Below are 24,913 nucleotides of genomic sequence, written 5' to 3' on the forward strand. Positions count from 1 at the left end.
ATGCTTTAAAATGATGCATAAATGACTGTCATAGCATGAAAACTGTCAAAGTTATTCACATCCATATCGGAACCTCCAATTACCGCGTTTTTAAACCTGGGAAAATAATTCTACCGATTTATCCAATTGGCCGTTTTCTAAAAATACATTATGCAATAAATTATATACCAAAACAAATGGCAATTTTAATGCTTTAAAATGGTGCATAAACGACTGTCCTAGCACGAAAACTGCCAAAATTAATTGCAGCCATATCGGAACCTCAGATTACCGCGTTTATTAAACATAGAACAATAATTCTACCGATCTATCAAATTGAACAATTTGTAAAAATACACATTATGCTACAAATGATATACCATATTAAAGTGCAATCATAATGCTTTAAAATGATGCATAAATGACTGTCATAGCGTGAAAACTGTCAATGTTATTTGCAGCCATATCGGAACCTCAAACTACCGCGTTTTTAAAGCTGTGAAAATAATTCTACCGATCTATCCAATTGGCCATTTTCCAAAAATATATTATGAAATAAATTATATACCAAAGCAAATGGCAACTATAATGCAATAAAAAGATATATAAACGACTGTTATAACATGAAAACTATAAAAGTTATTTGCAACCATATCGGAGCCTTAAATTACCGCATTTTTGAACCTGTACCAATAAATATACCGATCTATCCAATTTTTGTAAAAATTCATTATGCCACATATTATACACCAAAATAAAGTGCAACTGTAATGCTTTAAAATGATGCGTAAACTAATGCCCTAGCATGAAAACTGTCAAAGTTATTTGCAACCATATCGGAACCTCAAATTACCGCGTTTTTAAACATAGAACAATAATTCTACCGATCCATCAAATTGACCATTTTTTAGACGAACACATTATGCCACAAATGATATACCAAATTAAAGTGCAATCATAATTCTCTAAACTGATGCATAAATGACTGTCATAGCATGAAAACTGTCAAAGTAATTCACCACCATATCGGAACCTCAAATTACCGCCTTTTTAAACCTGGGAAAAAAATTCTATCTATCTATCCAATTGGCCATCTTCTAAAAATACATTATGCAATAAATTATATACCAAAACAAATGGCAACTAAAATGCAATAAAAAGATGTATAAACGACTGTTATAACATGAAAACTATAAAAGTTATTTGCAACCATATCGGGGCCTTAAATTACCGCATTTTTAAACCTGTACCAATAAATATACCGATCTATCCAATTTTTGTAAAAATTCATTATGCCACAAATTATACACAAAAACAAAGTGCAACTGTAATGCTTTAAAATGATGCATAAATGACTGTCATAGCATGAAAACTGTCAAAGTTATTCACAACCATATCGGAACCTCAAATTACCGCGTTTTTAAACCTGGGAAAATAATTCTACCGATTTATCCAATTGGCCGTTTTCTAAAAATTAAAGTGCAATCATAATGCTTTAAAATGAAGCATAAATGACTGTCATAGCATGAAAACTGTCAATGTTATTTGCAACCATATCGGAACCTCAAATTACCGCCTTTTTAAAGCTGTGAAAATAATTCTACCGATATATCCAATTGGAAATTTTCTAAAAATACATTATTGCAACCATATCGGAACCTCAAATTACCGCGTTTTTAAACATAGAACAATAATTCTACCGATCCATCAAATTGACCATTTTTTAGACGAACACATTATGCCACAAATGATATACCAAATTAAAGTGCAATCATAATGCTCTAAACTGATGCATAAATGACTGTCATAGCATGAAAACTGTCAAAGTTATTCACAACCATAGCGGAACCTCAAATTACCGCCTTTTTAAACCTGAGAAAATAATTCTACCGATCTTTCCAATTGGCCATTTTCTTAAAATACATTATACAATAAATTATATACCAAAACAAATGGCAATTTTAATGCTTTAAAATGGTGCATAAACGACTGTCCTAGCACGAAAACTGCCAAAGTTAATTGCAACCATATCGGAACCTCAGATTACTGCGTTTATTAAACATAGAACAATAATTCTACCGATCTATCAAATTGACCAATTTGTAAAAATACACATTATGCTACAAATGATATACCATATTAAAGTGCAATCATAATGCTTTAAAATGATGCATAAATGACTGTCATAGCGTGAAAACTGTCAATGTTATTTGCAGCCATATCGGAACCTCAAATTACCGCCTTTTTAAAGCTGTGAAAATAATTCTACCGATCTATCTAATTGGCAATTTTCTAAAAATATATTATGCAATAAATTATATACCAAAACAAATGGCAACTATAATGCAATAAAAAGATATATAAACGACTGTTATAACATGAAAACTATAAAAGTTATTTGCAACCATATCGGAGCCTTGAATTACCGCATTTTTAAACCTGTACCAATAAATATACCGATCTATCCAACTTTTGTAAAAATTCATTATGCCACAAATTATACACCAAAATAAAGTGCAACTGTAATGCTTTAAAATGATGCATAAACTATTGCCCTAGCATAAAAACTGTCAAAGTTATTTGCAACCATATCGGAACCTCAAATTACCGCGTTTTTAAACATAGAACAATAATTCTACCGATCCTTCAAATTGACCATTTTTAGACGAACACATTATGCCACAAATGATATACCAAATTAAAGTGCAATCATAATGCTCTAAGCTGATGCATAAATGACTGTCATAGCATGAAAATTGTCAAAGTTATTCACAACCATATCGGAACCTCAAATTACCGCCTTTTTAAACCTGGGAAAATAATTCTACCGATCTATCCAATTGGCCATTTTCTAAAAATACATTATGCAATAAATTATATACCAAAACAAATGGCAATTTTAATGCTTTAAAATGGTGCATAAACGACTGTCCTAGCACGAAAACTGCCATTTTTTAGGCGAACACATTATGCCACAAATGATATACCAAATAAAAGTGCAATCATAATGCTCTAAACTGATGCTTAAATGACTGTCATAGCATGAAAACTGTCAAAGTAATTCACAACCATATCGGAACCTCAAATTACCGCCATTTTAAACCTGGGAAAATAATTCTATCGATCTATCCAATTGGCCATCTTCTAAAAATACATTAGGCAATAAATTATATACCAAAACAAATGGCAACTAAAATGCAAGAAAAAGATGTATAAACGACTGTTATAACATGAAAACTATAAAAGTTATTTGCAACCATACCGGGGCCTTAAATTACCGCATTTTTAAACCTGTACCAATAAATATACCGATCTATCCAATTTTTGTAAAAATTCATTATGCCACAAATTATACACAAAAACAAAGTGCAACTGTAATGCTTTAAAATGATGCATAAATGACTGTCATAGCATGAAAACTGTCAAAGTTATTCACAACCATATAAAATAATTCTACCGATTTATCCAATTGGCCGTTTTCTAAAAATACATTATGCAATAAATTATATACCAAAACAAATGGCAATTTTAATGCTTTAAAATGATGCATAAACGACTGTCCTAGCACGAAAACTGCCAAAGTTAATTGCAACCATATCGGAACCACAGATTACTGCTTTTATTAAACATAGAACAATAATTCTACCGATCTATCAAATTGACCAATTTGTAAAAACACACATTATGCTACAAATTATATACCATATTAAAGTGCAATCATAATGCTTTAAAATTATGCATAAATGACTCTCATAGCACGAAAACTGTCAAAGTTATTTGCAACCATATCGGAACCTCAAATTACCGCGTTTTTAAACATAGAACAATAATTCTACCGATCCTTCAAATTGACCATTTTTTAGACGAACACATTGTGCCACAAATGATATACCAAATTAAAGTGCAATCATAATGCTTTAAAATGATGCATAAATGACTGTCATAGCATGAAAACTGTCAAAGTTATTCACAACCATATCGGAACCTCAAATTACCGCCTTTTTAAACCTGGGAAAATAATTCTACCGATCTATCCAATTGGCCATTTTCTAAAAATACATTATGCAATAAATTATATACCAAAACAAATGGCAATTTTAATGCTTTAAAATGGTGCATAAACGACTGTCCTAGCACGAAAACTGCCAAAGTTAATTGCAACCATATCGGAACCTCAGATTACTGCGTTTATTAAACATAGAACAATAATTCTACCGATCTATCAAATTGACCAATTTGTAAAAATACACATTATGCTACAAATGATATACCATATTAAAGTGCAATCATAATGCTTTAAAATGATGCATAAATGATAAATGTCATAGCGTGAAAACTGTCAATGTTATTTGCAGCCATATCGGAACCTCAAACTACCGCGTTTTTAAAGCTGTGAAAATAATTCTACCGATCTATCCAATTGGCCATTTTCCAAAAATATATTATGGAATAAATTATATACCAAAGCAAATGGCAACTATAATGCAATAAAAAGATATATAAACGACTGTTATAACATGAAAACTATAAAAGTTATTTGCAACCATATCGGAGCCTTAAATTACCGCATTTTTGAACCTGTACCAATAAATAAACCGATCTATCCAATTTTTGTAAAAATTCATTATGCCACAAATTATACACCAAAATAAAGTGCAACTGTAATGCTTTAAAATGATGCGTAAACTAATGCCCTAGCATGAAAACTGTCAAAGTTATTTGCAACCATATCGGAACCTCAAATTACCGCGTTTTTAAACATAGAACAATAATTCTACCGATCCATCAAATTGACCATTTTTTAGACGAACACATTATGCCACAAATGATATACCAAATTAAAGTGCAATCATAATGCTCTAAACTGATGTACAAATGACTGTCATAGCATGAAAACTGTCCAAGTTATTCACAACCATATCGGAACCTCAAATTACCGCCTTTTTAAACCTGGGAAAATAATTCTACCGATCTATCCAATTGGCCATCTTCTAAAAATACATTATGCAATAAATTATATACCAAAACAAATGGCAACTAAAATGCAATAAAAAGATGTATAAACGACTGTTATAACATGAAAACTATAAAAGTTATTTGCAACCATATCGGGGCCTTAAATTACCGCATTTTTAAACCTGTACCAATAAATATACCGATCTATCCAATTTTTGTAAAAATTCATTATGCCACAAATTATACACAAAAACAAAGTGCAACTGTAATGCTTTAAAATGATGCATAAATGACTGTCATAGCATGAAAACTGTCAAAGTTATTCACAGCCATATAAAATAATTCTACCGATTTATCCAATTGGCCGTTTTCTAAAAATACATTATGCAATAAATTATATACCAAAACAAATGGCAATTTTAATGCTTTAAAATGGTGCATAAACGACTGTCCTAGCACGAAAACTGCCAAAGTTAATTGCAGCCATATCGGAACCTCAGATTACCGCGTTTATTAAACATAGAACAATAATTCTACCGATCTATCAAATTCACCAATTAGTAAAAACACACATTATGCTACAAATTATATACCATATTAAAGTGCAATCATAATGCTTTAAAATGAAGCATAAATGACTGTCATAGCATGAAAACTGTCAATGTTATTTGCAACCATATCGGAATCTCAAATTACCGCCTTTTTAAAGCTGTGAAAATAATTCTACCGATCTATCCAATTGGCAATTTTCTAAAAATATATTATGCAATAAATTATATACCAAAACAAATGGCAACTATAATGCAATAAAAAGATATATAAACGACTGTTATAACATGAAAACTATAAAAGTTATTTGCAACCATATCGGAGCCTTGAATTACCGCATTTTTAAACCTGTACCAATAAATATACCAACTTTTGTAAAAATTCATTATGCCAGAAATTATACACCAAAATAAAGTGCAACTGTAATGCTTTAAAATGATGCATAAATGACTGTCATAGCATGAAAACTGTCAAAGTTATTTACAACCATATCGGAACCTCAAATTACCGCGTTTTTAAACCTGGGAAAATAATTCTACCGATTTATCCAATTGGCCGTTTTCTAAAAATACATTATGCAATAAATTATATACCAAAACAAATGGCAATTTTAATGCTTTAAAATGGTGCATAAACGAGTGTCCTAGCACGAAAACTGCTAAAGTTAATTGCAGCCATATCGGAACCTCAGATTACCGCGTTTATTAAACATAGAACAATAATTCTACCGATCTATCAAATTCACTGTTGCGGCAAAAGTTAACAACAATAATAATAATGATAGCATAAAATAAATCAAATTAGTTAACATAAATATGTCAACTTATATTAGTTAACATAAACATGTCAACTCGTATGGAATTTGTAAACTCTTATTGAATTAGTAAACTTTAATGGAATTAGTAGACATGATTATGGTATTAGTAGACATGGTTATGGAATGAGTAGACATGGTTACTCATATGTACCAACTTAAGTTGGCATCACTGTTATTAAAAATACAACGATTCGACAGCGAGTACAACGATTGGCATAGAATATTTTTTTTATCACTCTTTTTTGGAAGCTGACTTCTTGTGGATAATTGCCTATAAGCCCAATGAAAATATAGTAAAATAAAATTAACTGAATTAAAATAAAAAGTTTCAAACTAAAAATAAAAAGATAACGTTTTTTTAAATTATTTACATAAATTCAACTAAACAAAGTTGAAACGAACATTGGCGCCCAACGTTAAAAGTTTAAACATATTTAATTAAAATTATTTTTGCTGGCGGTGGTTGCTGGTGGTGATCGGTGTTTGCTTGTGATAATTACTGTTGTCAGTATTAACCATTGTTTTCTGGTGGAGAATGCTGTATGCCAGCATTGAAGACTATTTTCTGGTGAAAATTGCTGTTGCTATTTCCCGATAGTGAGTGCTGTTCGTTGGTGGTGACTGCTGGTGGTGGGTGCTCTTACCATTCTCGTGAAGAAATTATTACGAGAGCTAAGCAAGTACAAACTGATAAGCAAAAGGTTGTATACATTTTATTTAATTATATATCATATTTTATTTAAAAAAAAAAAAAAAAACTTATACATACACACACATTCACATCCTCATACACACTGATTTGTCCACACAAACATAACCCCAAAATAACCATCCCGCATATTTTATCTAAATCAAACATTCTAATTTACACACTTTAATCTGTCCACAATAACCCTTATTAATTATCCCACACATTCACAATTCATTTCGATAATTATATTTTAATAATTGGAAAATTATAAAATAATTTTGTTACAGTTGTCCCCATAAATCAATCTTGTTGCTTTTGTCCGTGGTGTGGAATACTGTCCCAACAAGAAAATTCATTTAAAATCGGATGTCCAGTTCGTGTTAAAATTATTAATTTGAAGAATTGTTTTATTATTATTGAAGTTATTTAATGTTAACGATAAGTAAATAAAATTTATTTAATAAAGGGTTGTTTAAACAAAGTGGAAGAATTTTTAAAGCTTTTAAAGTCATTTACCTAATAAGTGAAAAAAAATTAAGTTGTTGAAAATTTTATTTTACAACGAAATCTAAACTGTCTTTATCTTAGTGAGAATATATTATAAAATATGTCCGAGGCCGAAAATCTTTCAACGTTGCAAAAGCAACGATCATCTGCTAAGGGTAATATAACAAGAATAAAAAATATGTATCTTGATGGTTCAGCTTCGTTAAACCCAATTGATGTCCAATGTAGATTAGAAATATTGAATTCATATATAAAACAATTAATGGCTTATCAGACTGAAATTGAAAAGTTATGTCCAGATGATAATGAACGCGGTGAATTGGAAGAAATCTGTATTAGTTGTAAAGCGTTATTGTTATCAAACCTAGGTAATCGGAGATCAAGTTTACCTCATGATTGTACTGTGAGTTTACCATTGCCATCTGCAAATCGTTTACCTTACTTGAAAATACCAAAGTTTAGTGGAAAATATTCAGAATATAAAAATTTTATATCTTGTTTTAATAATTTGGTTAACGATGATCCAACTTTGTCTACTATTGAGAAGTTTAACCATCTTATAAATAGCCTTCAAGATGATGCCCTACGTACAGTAAAAGCTTTTCAGGTCAACGAAGAGAATTACTCTAGCGCATTGCAAAGACTTCAAGAGAGGTATGATAACAATTGTCTTATATTTCAAGATCATATAGCATCATTATTCAATTTAAAGAAAATGGAAAAGCCGTGTAGTTCTGATTTAAGGAACATAGTAGATACGGTTTCAGCGATTTTAGATTCTCTTTCACACATTGGGTCTGATAAAGATATAACTAACGCTATAATAATTCATTTAGTTTTAACCAAATTGGATTCGGGCTCAAAGGAAAAGTGGGATGAGCAATTAGATTATAAAACACTACCTAAATGGACTGATTGCGCTTCCGTTTTAATTAAAAGATGTCAATTTTTAGATATTAATGGGGACAAGTCCTCGAGAACTGAGCAAAACTCAAGTAAACTTGTTAGACCGAAATTAAATAATGCAAATAACAATTTTAGGGATAGAAGAAATTCTACATTTTCGTTCACGTGTACAGAGCCCAAAGTGGATGAATGTACATTTTGTTCTGGTAAAGGACACTTTATTAGTTCTTGCTCAATATTTTCCAGTTTGACAGTGAAACAAAGATTCGAGTTTACAAAGAAGAAAGGACTGTGTATAAATTGTTTGCGATTTGGTCATTCAGTGCGAAGATGTCGTTTTTCACGTTGTAATATATGTCAAAGACCCCATCATGTTTTATTGCACAATGATGAATTAATTAAACAGTCTGATTCTGCTGCTATTGATAATAATAGTCCAGCACAATGTTCTCTTAATTCAAATAATAATGCTCAGCGTAATGAATTGCCTGCTACACAAAACAGTAGTTCAGCCCAACGTACTAACAGTAATATAAATTCAAGTTCAACTGGTGCTACAAGTCGTAATATTGCACAATTTACATGTTCTCAAGTGAACCAAAGGAATGATCGAAATACGACGACAATGTGTGTTTACGAAAACGATCGCCAAGTAATTTTAGCCACTGCTATCGTTCAAATTAAGGACAAGTGTGGTAATTATAAATTAGTTCGAGCACTTTTAGATTCTGGGTCACAGATTAACTTGATAACAGAAGAAATTGCCCAACAATTGCACTGAAAAGAGTTAATACTGACTTGAATATAGTTGGTGTAGGAAATAATAGTAGAAAAATTAAGCACAGTCTTCAAACTTACGTCAAATCTTGTGTAAGTGATTTTGAGTTCGATGCACAGTTTTATATCATTAAAACCATAACTAGTAAAAAACCCACGGAAAATATTGATATTAGTAGAATGGGAATTCCTGCTAATGTTATTTTAGCAGACCCAGAGTTCAATAGGCCACAAAAAATAGACATTTTAGTAGGAGCAGAATCCTTTTTTGAGTTGATGTTATTGGGAAAGATAAAGTTAGGACCTACATTGCCTATTTTACAAAAAACACTTCTCGGTTGGATTGTTTCGGGTACATATGGAGTGGATAATTATAGTAAACAGTCTCTATTATGTCAAATAACACTTAATGAAAAAGAACGAAAATTGGAAGCCCTCGATAGTTTAGTTAGAAAATTTTGGGAATTAGAGCAAATTCCTATGTGCTCAAGAATGACAGAAGAACAAATTTTGTGTGAAAGATATTATGATAGGACAACTCGTCGTCTTATTGATGGTAGATTTGAAGTTAGATTGCCTTTTAAAACAGACCCGAAAATATTAGGAAATTCTTACGAAATAGCAAAACGGCGTTTTCTTTATCTAGAGCGAAGATTAGCTAAAGATCACAAAATGAAGGAAATGTATGTGGATTTCATGAAAGAATATTTAAATCTTGGCCACATGTCGCTAGTTGAGAATATTAATCTAAGTCTACCTCATTATTTTATTCCGCATCAATGCGTGATAAAAGCTCATAGTACCACTACAAAATTGAGAGTTGTATTCGATGCGTCAAGTAAAACATCAACTCAAAAATCACTTAATGATACTCTTATGATTGGTCCTACCATACAAGATGATTTGTTCTCAATATTATTAAAATTTCGTTTGAACAAATTTGCCATAACGGCGGATATAACGAAAATGTATAGACAAGTCAGAATTCATGAGGACGATCGTAAGTATCAATTAATTTTATGGCGAGATAATCCTGAGTTTCCAATGCAAATTTATAAACTGAATACAGTAACTTATGGTACTGCTTCAGCGCCATTTCTTGCGATTCGATGTCTTAAAGAAATAAGTGATATTTTCAAAAATGTACTTCCTTTGGGATCACATGTTATAGCTAACGATTTTTATGTGGATGATCTGCTTTCAGGAGCAGACGAAATTAGCACTTTAAATGAAATTCAGAAGGAAGTAACTCAAATATTAAGTTCTTGTGGATTTAGAATTATGAGCTGCACACTTGTTAACGAAATTATGGTATGTAGTAAAGTTAAAGCTATCTATGTATGTAATTCAGGATATAACATTTTGGACTGATTCCGAGATAGTGCTTCATTGGATAAAAACCCATCCTTCTTCTCTACATACTTTCGTTAGTAACCGCGTATCAGAAATACAGCAAAATTCTTCAGATGCTATTTGGCGATATGTACCGTCGGCACATAATCCGGCTGATATTGTATCGCATGGATGCGATGTTAATGAACTTGTAAAGTCAATATGGTTTTTGGGACCGTCATTCCTGAAAGAATCGCCTGAAAAGTGGCCCAAGAATTCACATTTTGAACTTCCTCCAGAATCTTTGCTACTAGAAAAGAAAAAGTAGGTAAAAATTGGGACTATGAGAACATTATTGTTAGGTAAAGAATTTTCATCAGATCAAGGATCTGAAGTTCATTCGAATCGAATATACGAGATGATTGAAAACAAATCTTCGTCAAGAAAAGTGATTAGAATTGTTGCATATATTTTAAGATTTGTTAAAAGTATGAAAAATAAATGGCGTTCAAATAAGCAGCTCAATGGTAGTATAAAAGTACTTAATGTAAGCGAACTTCATTTTGCATTTTTGAAGATCATTGAAATGATTCAAAACATTGAATTTCGGGAGGAAATCAAGATATTGTCGAAAGCTTCATTAACAAAGCAGGTTAAGATCCAGAAATTAAATCCGTTTATACAGAAATATGCTGTAGAGAATATAAACATTTCTTTATTACGAGTTGGAGGACGATTAAGCAAAGCAATGCTTCCTTATGATTCTAAATTTCCATTAATTTTAAAAGGAACATCGCATTTTATAAAAATATTTTTCTTTGAATTACATAAATCAAACTGTCACGCAGGGCCTAAAGCATTAGTAGGACTTTCGCGAGAAAGAATTTGGGTAATAAATGCCCGTAAACTTGCTCGGAATACCGTTAATAACTGTATGTCATGTTTTTATTTTCGGCCGAAATTGGCTTCACAAATTATGGCCGATCTGCCTCAAGATCGAATAATTGGTTGTCGACCATTTTGGGTATGTGGTGTTGATTTGTGTGGTCCAGTATTAACATCATTAAGAATTAGAGGAAAACCGCCAGTAAAAACTTATATAGCAGTTTTTGTCTGCTTTGCGTCTAAAGCGGTTCATTTAGAAGCATTATCAGATTTGCAAACTGATACTTTTCTTTCTGCTTTAAATAGGTTTGTGGGAAGAAGAGGACTTCCGAAGAAAATATGGTGCGACAACGCCACAAATTTCGTCGGAACCGCCAGAGCGTGGAACGAGAAGGACAAGGTACGAGTTCAAGAGGCAACAATAGAGCAGGGAGTAGAATTCCAGTTCATACCGCCGCGAGCGCCGCACTTCGGAAGGTTGTGGGAAGCAGCGGTGAAATCAGCGAAAGCATTACTACTTCGAACCATAGGCAAGGCAAATTTAACATTCGAAGAGTTGACCACAGCCCTGTTCGACGTCGAAGCCGTACTCAATTCTCGTCCAATCGTTGCGTTGACAGAAGACCCCAACGACGAAGAAGCCATTACTCCAGGTCATTTACTAATAGGCTCATCGCTCAAAGCGCTGCCAGAAATAGAAGGGCGAGGCAACAAGGGCGGCTCCTTAAAGCGTTTTCGGCTGCTGTCATCGCTCAAGGAACACTTTTGGGCTGTGTGGCAACGGGACTTACAACAACGAGCCAAATGGACAACAACCTCAAAGTCGGCGACGTCGTTATTGTCCACGAAGACAATCTTCCTCCTCAGAAGTGGGTACTCGGCAAAATAGAGTCCGTAGAATTCGGCAGCGATGGAATGGTTCGAGTAGCCACGGTAAAAACAAAAGGCGGTATAAATAAAAGGCCTATACAAAAACTAGCTCCGCTCCCATTTAATGAATTGAAGACTAGTAGTGAAACATAGTCTTGCAAAGTGGGCGGTGTTGCGGCAAAAGTTAACAACAATAATAATAATGATAGCATAAAATAAATCAAATTAGTTAACATAAATATGTCAACTTATATTAGTTAACATAAACATGTCAACTCGTATGGAATTTGTAAACTCTTATTGAATTAGTAAACTTTTATGGAATTAGTAGACATGATTATGGTATTAGTAGACATGGTTATGGAATGAGTAGACATGGTTATGGAATGAGTAGACATGGTTACTCATATGTACCAACTTAAGTTGGCATCACTGTTATTAAAAATGCAACGATTCGACAGCGAGTACAACGATTGGCATAGAATATTTTTTTTATCACTCTTTTTTGGAAGCTGACTTCTTGTGGATAATTGCCTATAAGGCCAATGAAAATATAGTAAAATAGAATTAACTGAATTAAAATAAAAAGTTTCAAACTAAAAATAAAAAGATAACGTTTTTTAAATTATTTACATAAATTCAACTAAACAAAGTTGAAACGAACATTCACCAATTAGTAAAAACACACATTATGCTACGAATTATATACCATATTAAAGTGCAATCATAATGCTTTAAAATAAAGCATAAATGACTGTCATAGCATGAAAACTGTCAATGTTATTTGCAACCATATCAGAACCTCAAATTACCGCGTTTTTAAAGCTGTGAAAATAATTCTACCGATCTATCCAATTGGCAATTTTCTAAAAATATATTATGCAATAAATTATATACCAAAACAAATGGCAACTATAATGCAATAAAAAGATATATAAACGACTGTTATAACATGAAAACTATAAAAGTTATTTCCAACCATATCGGAGCCTTGAATTACCGCATTTTTAAACCTATACCAATAAATATACCGATCTATCCAACTTTTGTAAAAATTCATTATGCCACAAATTATACACCAAAATAAAGTGCAACTGTAATGCTTTAAAATGATGCAACAAACTATTGCCCTAGCATGAAAACTGTCAAAGTTATTTGCAACCATATCGGAACCTCAAATTACCGCGTTTTTAAACATAGAACAATAATTCTACCGATCCATCAAATTGACCATTTTTTAGACGAACACATTATGATATACCAAATTAAAGTGCAATCATAATGCTCTAAACTGATGCATAAATGACTGTCATAGCATGAAAACTGTCAAAGTTATTCACAACCATATCGGAACCTCAAATTACCGCCTTTTTAAACCTGGGAAAATAATTCTACCGATCTATCCAATCGGCCATTTTCTTAAAATATGTTATGCAATAAATTATATACCAAAACAAATGGCAATTTTAATGCTTTAAAATGGTGCATAAACGAAACGAAAACTGCCAAAGTTAATTGCAACCATATCGGAACCTCAGATTACTGCTTTTATTAAACATAGAACAATAATTCTACCGATCTATCAAATTGACCAATTTGTAAAAACACACATTATGCTACAAATTATATACCATATTAAAGTGCAATCATAATGCTTTAAAATGATGCATAAATGACTGTCATAGCATGAAAACTGTCAAAGTTATTTGCAACCATATCGGAACCTCAAGTTACCGCCTTTTTTAAAGCTGTGAAAATAATTCTACCGATCTATCCAATTGGCAATTTTCTAAAAATATATTGTGCAATAAATTATATACCAAAACAAATGGCAACTATAATGCAATAAAAAGATATATAAACGACTGTTATAACATGAAAACTATAAAAGTTATTTGCAACCATATCGGAGCCTTGAATTACCGCATTTTTAAACCTGTACCAATAAATATACCGATCTATCCAACTTTTGTAAAAATTCATTATTCCACAAATTATACACCAAAATAAAATGCAACTGTAATGCTTTAAAATGATGCATAAACGTCTGTCCTAGCACGAAAACTGCTAAAGTTAATTGCAACCATATCGGAACCTCAGATTACTGCTTTTATTAAACATAGAACAATAATTCTACCGATCCATCAAATTGACCATTTTTTAGACGAACACATTATGCCACAAATGATATACCAAATTAAAGTGCAATCATAATGCTCTAAACTGATGCATAAATGACTGTCATAGCATGAAAACTGTCAAAGTAATTCACAACCATATCGGAACCTCAAATTACCGCCTTTTTAAACCTGGGAAAATAATTCTATCGATCTATCCAATAGGCCGTCTTCTAAAAATACATTATGCAATAAGTTATATACCAAAACAAATGGCAACTAAAATGCAATAAAAAGATGTATAAACGACTGTTATAAAATGAAAACTATAAAAGTTATTTGCAACCATATCGGGGCCTTAAATTACCGCATTTTTAAACCTGTACCAATAAATATACCGATCTATCCAATTTTTGTAAAAATTCATTATGCCACAAATTATACACAAAAACAAAGTGCAACTGTAATGCTTTAAAATGATGCATAAATGACTGTCATAGCATGAAAACTGTCAAAGTTATTCACAACCATATAGGAACCTCAAATTACCGCGTTTTTAAACCTGGGAAAATAATTCTACCGATTTATCCAATTGGCCGTTTTCTAAAAATACATTATGCAATAAATTATATACCAAAACAAATGGCAATTTTAATGCTTTAAAATGGTGCATAAACGACTGTCCTAGCACGAAAACTGCCAAAGTTAATTGCAGCCATATCGGAACCTCAGATTACCGCGTTTATTAAACATAGAACAATAATTCTACCGATCTATCAAATTCACTGTTTATTTAGGGGTTAGAGGGAGATGGGTAGATGGGTACTTACGCGGGAATTAGAGGAAGGGTAAATAAGCAAGGCTTGGGAATTTTTTTTCTTAAAAAACGTTATAAACCGTATATATGTTTATTGAACTTTTGGGTAAGTATATAAGGTAAGTATATAGGGTAGGTATATAGGGTAAGTACTTTTAGGTTATAAATTCAGGTTTTATTTTAGTTGTAAGTATTTATGTATATGTTTTAGGGTAAGTATTTTATATAAATAACACTGTGATACACTGATCTGTGATAAATTTGTTTTTAATTAGTATTTAAGTTTTAGTATTTTACTTTTACTTAGGTTTAGGGTTTTTAATACTTGGTTTAAGTTTTACCACTAGTGTTTAGTTTTAATAAGTTAAGTTTATTATTTATTTATTTATTTATTTATTTAACTTTAGAATTTGATTCGCTGTTGTAGGGTTTGTTGTTTTGTTTGTTTGTTCGTTTAGCGCACACACTTTTTGTTCTTCTCACAGGTGGATTAGAATAGAAGTAAGTTAAAGATGAAGGCCAAAGCTGCAGCTGACGTTCATATGTAGATGAAGTTGGCTGCAGTTATGTGTGGGTATTAAATGACGTCAGGGATGGACAGTGTTATGTGTTCACTGATGTGAACATCCTCCCGGGCCTGGCAACCTGTGAAGAGAAAAGGAAAATTATTTTTATTTATTCAATAAAAATGGTGTAGGGTAATAGGGTAAATTATGCATGTAAAATACTTCATTGTGTGCGGGTTTATTGGGTAGATGATCCCATGACCAGCCAGCCAAGGGTGGAATCCTGGGCTATAAGTGATCCCCCGTCAATGTGAATCACATTCGGTTGTAGGATGCTTGTGTAAAGGTCTCCACCAATTTCCATGGAGACTGGGTTGTTGGAGTAAAACTCCGGGTCAGCCAGCGATATGCGACACAATTTACTTTTAATTGTTTCGTCCATGGGGCTTGGATATGGGGTTTTTGGCAGATCCTTAACCACCTCCATGCAAACCTCGTATCGGAGGCTTGAGGAATAATTTGGTGCAATTAACACCTTCACAAACACCTCTTTGTCGATTTTGAAGGGAGCTAGGGAACTTTCACTAACAAAGACGGCTGCTATTCTAGACTTAGTCAAGCTAGGATTTAGTATTGCCCTTGCCCGCCGACTTCCTACCTGCACAACTGCTGTAGGAACAAACGTTTTCATCATCGACGTTGTTACCGGTGTTGTAACTTTCACGATGTCTAATGATCGTCTTGGAGCTGGTGTGGGTGGAGTTCTTGGTGCCGGAGTTGGTGGAGGGGATTGGTCCTGGGTCAAATTCTTTAAAATCCTATTTGGACCATGTAGGGTGGAGTGGTGTTTACCACCACATTGTTGGCAACGAGCCTTACTCGTGCAACCGCCAATGAGATGGTTCCTCGCCAAACAATTGACGCAGTAGTGCAATTTAACTGCGGTTTTGTATTTCTCCGCCAAGTTCATCTTTTGGAACTTTCGACAGTTTGTTAAGCTGTGATCGGCTTGACAAATACCGCAACCAAAATGGCGTTTTGGTTGACGTTTATCGTTTTTGCGGTTGGGTTTGGGCCGAGATCCATTGCGGCTGGAACGGTTGGAACGTCCTTTACGATTGTTGTTGTTATTGGGTGCCATATTCTGTATAAAAGAAATTATGTGTGAATGAATGAAGTGTAATGAATGTGTTAGTGGGTTAGGGTGAAGGGTTAAACGATTCATAATAAATTTGGGTTAGTTAGGGTGGTTAGTTGAGCTAGTTAGTGATGATATTGTTATTTTGGGTTAGGGTTTGAGTAAAAGTATTAGACTAATTAGCGGGTAAAACAACAATTTTAGTAATTGGTCGGGTTAGAGTTCCAGTTGAAGTTTGTAAGTCAACTACTCTACTTTCTACCATCAGAACCAGGGTGTGTTTTGGTCACACGTCCAAGTAACCATTCATTGGGTGCTAAATTGTCTTGTCTAATTACTACAATATCACCTATTTCAACTTCTCGGGTAGGGTTTTTCCACTTATATCTTTTATGGAGCTCTTTAAGATATTCATCTTTCCATCTTTTACAAAAGTTGTGATGTTGTATCCTTAATTTTTGCCATCTGTTTGCCAGGGTTATATTATCACTGCTTGTGTCGGGTTCTGCAGGGGTAAGTATGGGTGAGCCAATTAAAAAGTGTCCAGGGGTTAACGGGTTAAGATCCTGAGGGTTTTCACTTGACGGGCTTAAGGGTCTCGAGTTTAGACATCCTTCTATTCTGGCAAGGAGTGTAGCTAGCTCTTCAAATGTATATTTTAGGGTATTTATTTTCTTCAAATGAGCTTTAAAGCTTTTAACTCCTGCCTCCCATAAACCGCCCATGTGTGGTGCACCTGGGGGTATAAAATGCCACGTCAAATTCTGAAAACTGCTAGTGGTACGATAACGGAACCTTTCAATTGCCTGTATGAATTCCTGTCGCTCTTTCTTCAATAGCTTACTAGCTCCAATGAAATTTGTCCCATTGTCCGAGTAAATGGCGACAGGGCATCCCCGCCTCGAAAAAAATCGAGCGAAGGCTGCCATAAAGGCTTGGGTAGACAAATCAGATGTTGGCTCCAAGTGGATGGCTTTTGTTGCAAAGCAAACAAAAACACAAACGTAACCTTTCGTTATTTTACAAGTTCTGCCACTATATGCTTTGACGTCAAATGGTCCTGCAAAATCAACTCCAACATTTGTAAAAGCTTTATCAATTTGGGTTCTTTCTGGTGGCAACGCCGCCATAAATTGGGTTGTTTGTCTATTCCTATATCTTATGCAGGGTGAGCATTTGTTAACAACATTACTAATCAGATTCTTAAGTTTCGGAATCCAATATCCTGATCGGATTATTCTCAACATAAGTTGATTTCCACCATGCAGGGTTACCAGGTGGACGTGTTGTACTAGTAATTTAGCAAATGCACTTTTATAGGGTATTAATATTGGGTGTCTTTCGGAATAGGACAAACTGTTGGAATTTGCTAGTCTACCATTTGCACGCATTATCATTGCAGAATCTAAAAATGGAGTTAGGGTAAGCAGGTCACTTTTGTTGGGTATAGGGTATTTTCTCTTCAAACAGTTATATTCGTTGTTGAAATATTCTGTCTGACAAAGAATAATAAGTCTATCACGGGTAGATTTGATCTCTGACGCATCAAGTTCAATACTTGGGTGGGTAGTTAATAAACGTAGTCTATCATTGACTAGTTGTGGGTTATTTCGATCAAGAATAACTCTATCATTTCGAATTGTATTTCTTCGGGTATATGATGCGCGATCACAAAATCGATAGACATATGTCATTACTCTTAGAGCTTTTGACAATTTCGAAAATCTTGATAATATATCTGGGTTTTCAGTATTCGTATCTAAGGTAGGGTGGGTATTAACTGTCGTAGTAAACGACTGACTAACTTTAGCTTCAGCTTGAGTAATAAAGTGTTTATCTGTTGTTGGCCACTTCGACGCGACTTCTTTCAACCACGATGGTCCATTCCACCATAAAGTGTCATCTTTTAACTCATCAGCATTACATCCTCGGCTAGCAACATCGGCAGGATTATCGTGTGAAGCAACATGATTCCAGTTATCTACTCCTACTGTTTGTAGAATTGTTGAAACTCTGTTTGCCACAAATGTATTCCACGAGTTAGGGTGTTTACTAAGCCAGGCCAAAACTATAGATGAGTCGGTCCAGAAATACGTCTGATGTAAGGGTAGGTTGAGTTGGGTGAGTACATTGTGTGTCATATTTGCCAACAACACTGCACCACAAAGTTCAAGTTTTGGTAACGAGATTACTTTGATTGGCGCAACTCTCGTCTTAGCGAAGAGTAGGGTTACGGAATTAGGTCCGTCTATGGGTGTTACTCGTGCATATAGACATGCAGAGTATGCCTTTTCAGAAGCATCTGAAAAACCATGAAACTCAATTTTTGCTGAAGGTGAAAAGTTAATCCATCTTGGAATACGAATTCTATTAATATTATCGTAGAACTGCAAAAACTTTTGCCATTTTATAAGGGTGAGTGGGTTAAGACATTCATCCCAAGCTGTATTATCTTGCCAAATTTGCTGCATAATAATCTTGGCAGATATAACAATTGGCGCTAACCAACCAGCTGGGTCAAAAAGACGAGCAATGTCTGATAACACAGTTCGCTTTGTGTATGCTGATTTTCTTTCAATTAAGGGTACATTAAAGAAAAACGTATCTTCCTTAGCGTTCCAACGAATGCCTAACGTTTTAGCATTATTTGATTCGGGTAGGGTGAGTAAATCAACATCTAGTAGATGTTCTTCGGGTAAATTGTGTAATAATTCCTTTGTATTGGAAATCCATTTTCTTAAAGGAAAACCAGCAGAGTCTAGAGCCGCGATCAATTGGGTTTGAGCTTTTTGAGCTTCTTCAATTGTGTGACCTCCGGCTAAGACATCATCAACATACATGTTGTTTCGCAATATTTGCGAAGCTATAGGGTGGGTATTTTGAATGTCATCGGCTAATTTGTGTAGGGTTCTAATAGCCAAATATGGTGCACAGTTAACACCAAATGTAACTGTTTGCAGTTCATAATCTTGAATGGGTTCGTTGACGCTTTTACGGAATAATATCCGTTGGAAGGGTGTGTGGGTAGGGTTTAGCATAATTTGCCGGTACATTTTTGTAATGTCGGCATTATAAACTATCTTGTAAAAGCGCCATTTCAAGATAAGTACAACTAAATCTTGTTGTAGGGTAGGACCAGTGTGTAGGGTATCATTAAGACTGTTGCTGTTCGAGGTTTTGCTAGATGCATTAAATACAACTCGAACTTTTGTCGTAACACGATCAAGTTTAACAACAGCGTGATGGGGTAAATAATAATGGGTGTTTGAAGGAGTGTTTGGGTTATATTTAATTGGTTTCATATGACCTAAATCGATATACTCTTGTAGGACGTTATCATACTCCATTTTAAGCTCTGGCTTTTTCATTAAACTTTTCTCGTTACGTAGAAATTGAGCCATAGCAACGTGTCTAGAGTTTCCTAACTCAACAGGAGGGTATATAAATGGTAAATTTACCTGATAACGGCCATTTGGTAATCGAAGGGTAGTGGTCTTGAAAGTTTCTTCACATAAAGAACTTTCTTCTGAAACTTTGGGTTGGGTGGGTACATCTTCAATTTCCCAGAACTTGGTCAAAACTTTATCAAGCGTGACTGAACTGAAGTATGAAACTAAGGGTTGGTTATTTTGCGAATTCTGAACGGGTCCTGTTAAAATCCAGCCAAACTCAGTTTCCTGAGCTATAAGGGTATTAAGTAAGTCTTTTCTGACTCCAGATTTTAGAATCTGTGGGTAAAAATCGCTGCCAATAATAAAGTCTATAGGTCGACTTTCATAGAACCTTTTGGTCAGCTAATTGAATATTTTCCAAGTCTTGTATTAGGGTGGGGTTTAAGTTTTGGGTGGGTAAGTTTTTGGTTAATGTTTTAACAACAATAGCTTGGATATTCAATTTAAATTCAGTTTTGGGTGTTAGAGCGCAATAAAACTTGACATAATTTATTCGAACGAGCTGAAACTATTTCAGTTCAATCCTGATATTTCAGCAACTATGGGTGTAGTGGGTAATTTTAGCTTCCTTCTCAGTTTATCTGTGATAAACGAGAAGTCTGAAGCTGGGTCAATAAGCGCTCTAGCTGGAAATAAGTTCACCTTGAACTTCAACATTCAGAACTGCAGTTCCTAATAACTTTGTTCTGTCATCTATGGGTATGGGTTTGCTTGATTGGGTGTGGGTTGAGAAAGACTGTACTGCGTTTTGTGATGTTGACGCCTGAGTATTTTCAACATGTGGGTTAGGGTTAGAGTTCGGCTTGTGTAAAAGCGAATTATGTTTACCGCCGCAATATCTACACTTAAATGCGCTATAACAATCTTTTATGACATGTCCAGTAGCTAAACAATTGTAACAAATTCCATTCTCATTTACAAATTCAATTCTTTGGTTTAATCCTAAAGAATTAAATGAAGAACATTCTCTTAGGGTGTGATTCTTTTCACAAAGTTTGCAAATGGACCCATAGAGTTTAGTTTGGGTGTTTTGGGTATTTGGTTTCTTTTGGGTATTTTGGGCATTTGCATTCTTTTGGGTATTTGAATTGGGTATATGGTTTGGGTTAGAGAATTTTTGTTCATTTTGAGGTTTGGGGTTTGGGTGGGGTTTCTTTGAAGAATGGGTTACATTGTGAAACGCTTTGGCTCTTCTGTCAGGGTTATATTTTGTTTCAGTAAATTGTTTGGTTTTAGGGGGTGTTGGGTGGGTATTAGGATTCGAATCTGGAACATCGTTTACTGATGTAAGTTCCTTAAAAGTGTTCGTTAAGAACACATCAAGATTCGTCCATGGCGGCATTTCAGCGCTATCATTGAGAGTTTTCTCAAACTCTCTTCGGGTTTCTTTGGGTAATTTTGATAAGCAAAGATATACAAAGATAGGATCCCAATTATCCGTATCAATTTCTAATGAATTTAAATTAGCAATACAACAATTAATCTTTCTCTGAAGCTTTCTTATAGAAGCACTGCACATGGTGCTTACTGTGGGTAAATTAAAAAGTGTTTTCAATTGCGCATTGATTTGCATTCGTCTATTTTCAAATTGAGAGACGAGTTGGGTCCACGCAATGAGAAAGCCATCATTAGTTAGGGGTGCGTTGTCAACGATTTCTTTGGCTTCGCCGCTCGTTTTTTGCTTAAGATAGAAGAGTTTTTCAACTCCACTTAAGCGTGTGTTGTTACCATAAATGGCCTTAAAAAGATCCCGGAAAGAAGCCCAAGATTTAAAATCTCCATGAAATGTAGGCATATCGCATGGGGGTACATTGAAGGCTACGGAATTGTTGGGTTGTGGGGGTTCGGGTAATGAGGCTCGGGTATCATTGGCCTTAGTAATCTCTTCAATAGATTCATCTATTGAGATCATACTAGTTCTATAAAAATTTCTGGCAGATCTATAATGATGCACAACTTCCGTTAAATTGATTGTTTCAGCCTTCTTTGGATCGAGTAAATCTGCGGATTCTCTAATTTGAGTGAATTTATGGTCAATTTTAGACCATAAATCACTTAATTCACGTTTTTTGAATTTGAGTGCGGGTAGCGATTGAAAACTTTCCGGAGAGGAGCGATAATCTTCCTCAAAAGACTCCAAATCCATTTGGATATATCGCATTAAAGTGGCGGCCAAAGATTTTAAATCGGACATATTGGGTTAATTTATTCAAAAAAATCTACAAAAAATTTGTAACAGCAAACTTTAAATTTCCGACAGGGTATTTTATGTGTGTATGGGTATGCTACACAATTCGGGTGGTAATATTAGCTTAATCAAGCAATATATAAAAATATTTCCAAAAAAGTTTTTAATAGGGTGGGTGGGTGAGTGGGTTTTTGAATAGAAAATATTTTTATATTATATTGCTTGACAAATAAAACTAATATAATACAAAAAAAATGGAAATTTAAATATTATTAGTAAGTTGTAAAAAATACACTTACCTTGTTTGCTGGGGGTAGGGTACAAACCTTCACAAGAGATAAACCAAAAAAAAATCTCTTGTGTTGTCGATTCTTCTTTACACCTTCTTCCCGCTATGATGTATGTTGATCTTGTGTGTAGTGTTGCTGTTGTAATATGTAAGCTGGGTCTGGTATGTATGTTTAAGCGTGTGTATATGTTTTGTGTGTGTTTTATTTCTTGTTTATTTTGCGTATTAATGTTTTTTAATATTTTTAAAAATATGTACAGTGTGTGTTATATATGTAATTTTTTTGATATTTAAATTGTTATTTATTTTTGTTTTAATAAAGTTTGCGTATATATATTTATAAATAATTATTTGTTAATTTAAATGTAATTTGTGTATGTTTTTGTGTAGTTTTTTATTTTATTAACAATTTCTAATATATTTAACAAACGGTATGTGGGTATTTATAAATGAAAAAAAAAAAAAAACTATTTTCTGTTTCACTGTATTTTTTGTTGTGTGTCTTTTGTTAATAATATTTGTTTTTATTTTTAATGTATATTTTTTTTTTATTTTCACTGTTTTTATGTGGAACTGTGTTTTTGTGTTCTATGTTTATTTTAAATTTGTTTAAATTTTATTTATTGTAATTTTTGTTATCTTTTGTAACTTTTTGTTTATTTGTACAATTTATTGTTTTTTTTTTTTTTTCAATTTTTTTTTTTTTACGCAATTTAATTTAGTTTATATTATTTATATTCTTTGGTTTGTAGGGTATTTAAATTTTTATTTAAGGGTGGGTTTTTTATTTTTTAATTTTTCACATACACTTTTAGCTTACTTTCAACACTTCACTTTCTTCACACTTTTTATTTTTTAAGCTTACTTTCTTTTCAGCTTTATTTTTGTGGACTGTAATTTATGTATGTAGCCGTTTCTTTTTTAAAGGCTCGTTTGGACCAATGTTTATTTAGGGGTTAGAGGGAGATGGGTAGATGGGTACTTACGCGGGAATTAGAGGAAGGGTAAATAAGAAAGGCTTGGGATTTTTTTGTAAAACGTTATAATACTTATGTATTTATGTTTATTGAACTTTTGGGTAAGTATATAAGGTAAGTATATAGGGTAGGTATATAGGGTAAGTATTTTTAGGTTATAAATTCAGGTTTTATTTTAGTTGTAAGTATTTATGTATATGTTTTAGGGTAAGTATTTTATATAAATAACACTGTGATACACTGATCTGTGATACATTTGTTTTTAATTAGTATTTAAGTTTTAGTATTTTACTTTTACTTAGGTTTAGGGTTTTTAATACTTGGTTTAAGTTTTACCACTAGTGTTTAGTTTTAATAAGTTAAGTTTATTATTTATTTATTTATTTATTTAACTTTAGAATTTGATTCGTAGGGTTTGTTGTTTTGTTTGTTGTAGGGTTTGTTGTTTTGTTTGTTGTAGGGTTTGTTGTTTTGTTTGTTTGTTCGTTTAGCGCACACACTTTTTGTTCTTCTCACAGGTGGATTAGAATAGAAGTAAGTTAAAGCTGAAGGCCAAAGCTGCAGCTGACGTTCATATGTAGATGAAGTTGGCTGCAGTTATGTGTGGGTATTAAATGACGTCAGGGATGGACAGTGTTATGTGTTCACTGATGTGAACAGTCACTAAACCCAAATTTCCAACGAAATCTTAAAATATGTACTTAACATGATTGTAAGTACTTAAGGTTTCTCTTTCATTTAAAATTTACTACTTCTGAAGTCATTCTTAGGAAGTCATTTTTATGTTTTCTATTGGAAGTGCTTTTTACGAATTGCAAAATTGTGTAGATATTAATAAAAACAGAATATTGTTTACTTTTTGTAATTTTTCGCGACAGACCAGTAGGGGTCCGCGTACCCCAATTTCGAAACCGTTGGATTACATGAACAGTCAGTGGTCTAAGAACATGTCATTTTTACGAATGTAAATCTAGAATAACTTTCCTGACACACTGTACTACATTTACGTTTATACTTGTGTGTATAAACAAAAATACAACTTCTTATATTAAAGAATAAAATCTTAAAGAAACATCTCTGCTTAGTAAAAAGTTAAATGCATCTGTTACATGTTCAAGTTGAAAAGAAAAACTTTTTAAGTTAATTTACTTTGTATTTAA

The 24,913-nt window shown here is 33.3% G+C and overlaps 4 protein-coding genes across 5 annotated transcripts; 2 read left to right on the forward strand and 2 right to left on the reverse strand.

Moving 5' to 3' along the window:
- The first annotated feature begins 7,599 nt into the window (after positions 1-7,599).
- On the forward strand, positions 7,600-9,186 carry LOC119609845. The gene has a single exon (XM_037964825.1). It carries the CDS (start codon positions 7,600-7,602, stop codon positions 9,184-9,186), a length of 1,587 nt encoding a protein of 528 aa, XP_037820753.1.
- A 176-nt stretch (positions 9,187-9,362) lies between these two features.
- On the forward strand, positions 9,363-10,553 carry LOC119609849. The gene has a single exon (XM_037964838.1). It carries the CDS (start codon positions 9,363-9,365, stop codon positions 10,551-10,553), a length of 1,191 nt encoding a protein of 396 aa, XP_037820766.1.
- A 4,792-nt stretch (positions 10,554-15,345) lies between these two features.
- LOC119609894 lies at positions 15,346-17,075 on the reverse strand. Of its 2 annotated transcripts, none has more exons than XM_037964928.1 (2): positions 16,368-17,075; positions 15,346-15,848 (listed from the first exon to the last, which is right to left on the reverse strand). In XM_037964928.1, exons 1-2 carry the CDS (start codon positions 16,932-16,934, stop codon positions 15,807-15,809), a joined length of 609 nt encoding a protein of 202 aa, XP_037820856.1. In that variant the 5' UTR covers positions 16,935-17,075; the 3' UTR covers positions 15,346-15,806. The 2 variants fall into 2 exon arrangements, with proteins under 2 accessions (XP_037820856.1, XP_037820848.1); XM_037964920.1 differs by having other exon boundaries at positions 15,932-17,075.
- Positions 17,076-17,098: 23 nt separating this feature from the next.
- LOC119609858 lies at positions 17,099-22,489 on the reverse strand. The gene is made up of 3 exons (XM_037964851.1): positions 22,287-22,489; positions 17,566-20,283; positions 17,099-17,490 (listed from the first exon to the last, which is right to left on the reverse strand). The coding sequence occupies exons 2-3, from the start codon at positions 20,246-20,248 to the stop codon at positions 17,099-17,101; spliced, it is 3,075 nt and encodes a 1,024-aa protein (XP_037820779.1). The 5' UTR covers positions 20,249-20,283; positions 22,287-22,489.
- Positions 22,490-24,913: the final 2,424 nt, after the last annotated feature.

The sequence above is a fragment of the Lucilia sericata genome, unplaced genomic scaffold, assembly GCF_015586225.1.
Source record: "Lucilia sericata isolate MDLA Ls3-8-SP2 unplaced genomic scaffold, ASM1558622v1 Contig000025F_arrow, whole genome shotgun sequence".
NCBI classification, from domain to species: domain Eukaryota; kingdom Metazoa; phylum Arthropoda; class Insecta; order Diptera; family Calliphoridae; genus Lucilia; species Lucilia sericata.

Bases quoted from the DNA above. Each gene is read 5' to 3' on its own strand.
- LOC119609845 (XM_037964825.1), top strand. From the start codon at position 7,600: ATGTCCGAGGCCGAAAATCTTTCAACGTTGCAAAAGCAACGATCATCT.
- LOC119609849 (XM_037964838.1), top strand. From the start codon at position 9,363: ATGGGAATTCCTGCTAATGTTATTTTAGCAGACCCAGAGTTCAATAGG.
- LOC119609894 (XM_037964920.1), bottom strand. From the start codon at position 16,934: ATGAATCGTTTAACCCTTCACCCTAACCCACTAACACATTCATTACAC.
- LOC119609858 (XM_037964851.1), bottom strand. From the start codon at position 20,248: ATGGCTCAATTTCTACGTAACGAGAAAAGTTTAATGAAAAAGCCAGAG. The intron at 17,491-17,565 runs GTTTATGGGAGG...ATACATTTGAAG, and splicing joins AGGTGCACCACACATGGGCG to AGCTAGCTACACTCCTTGCC.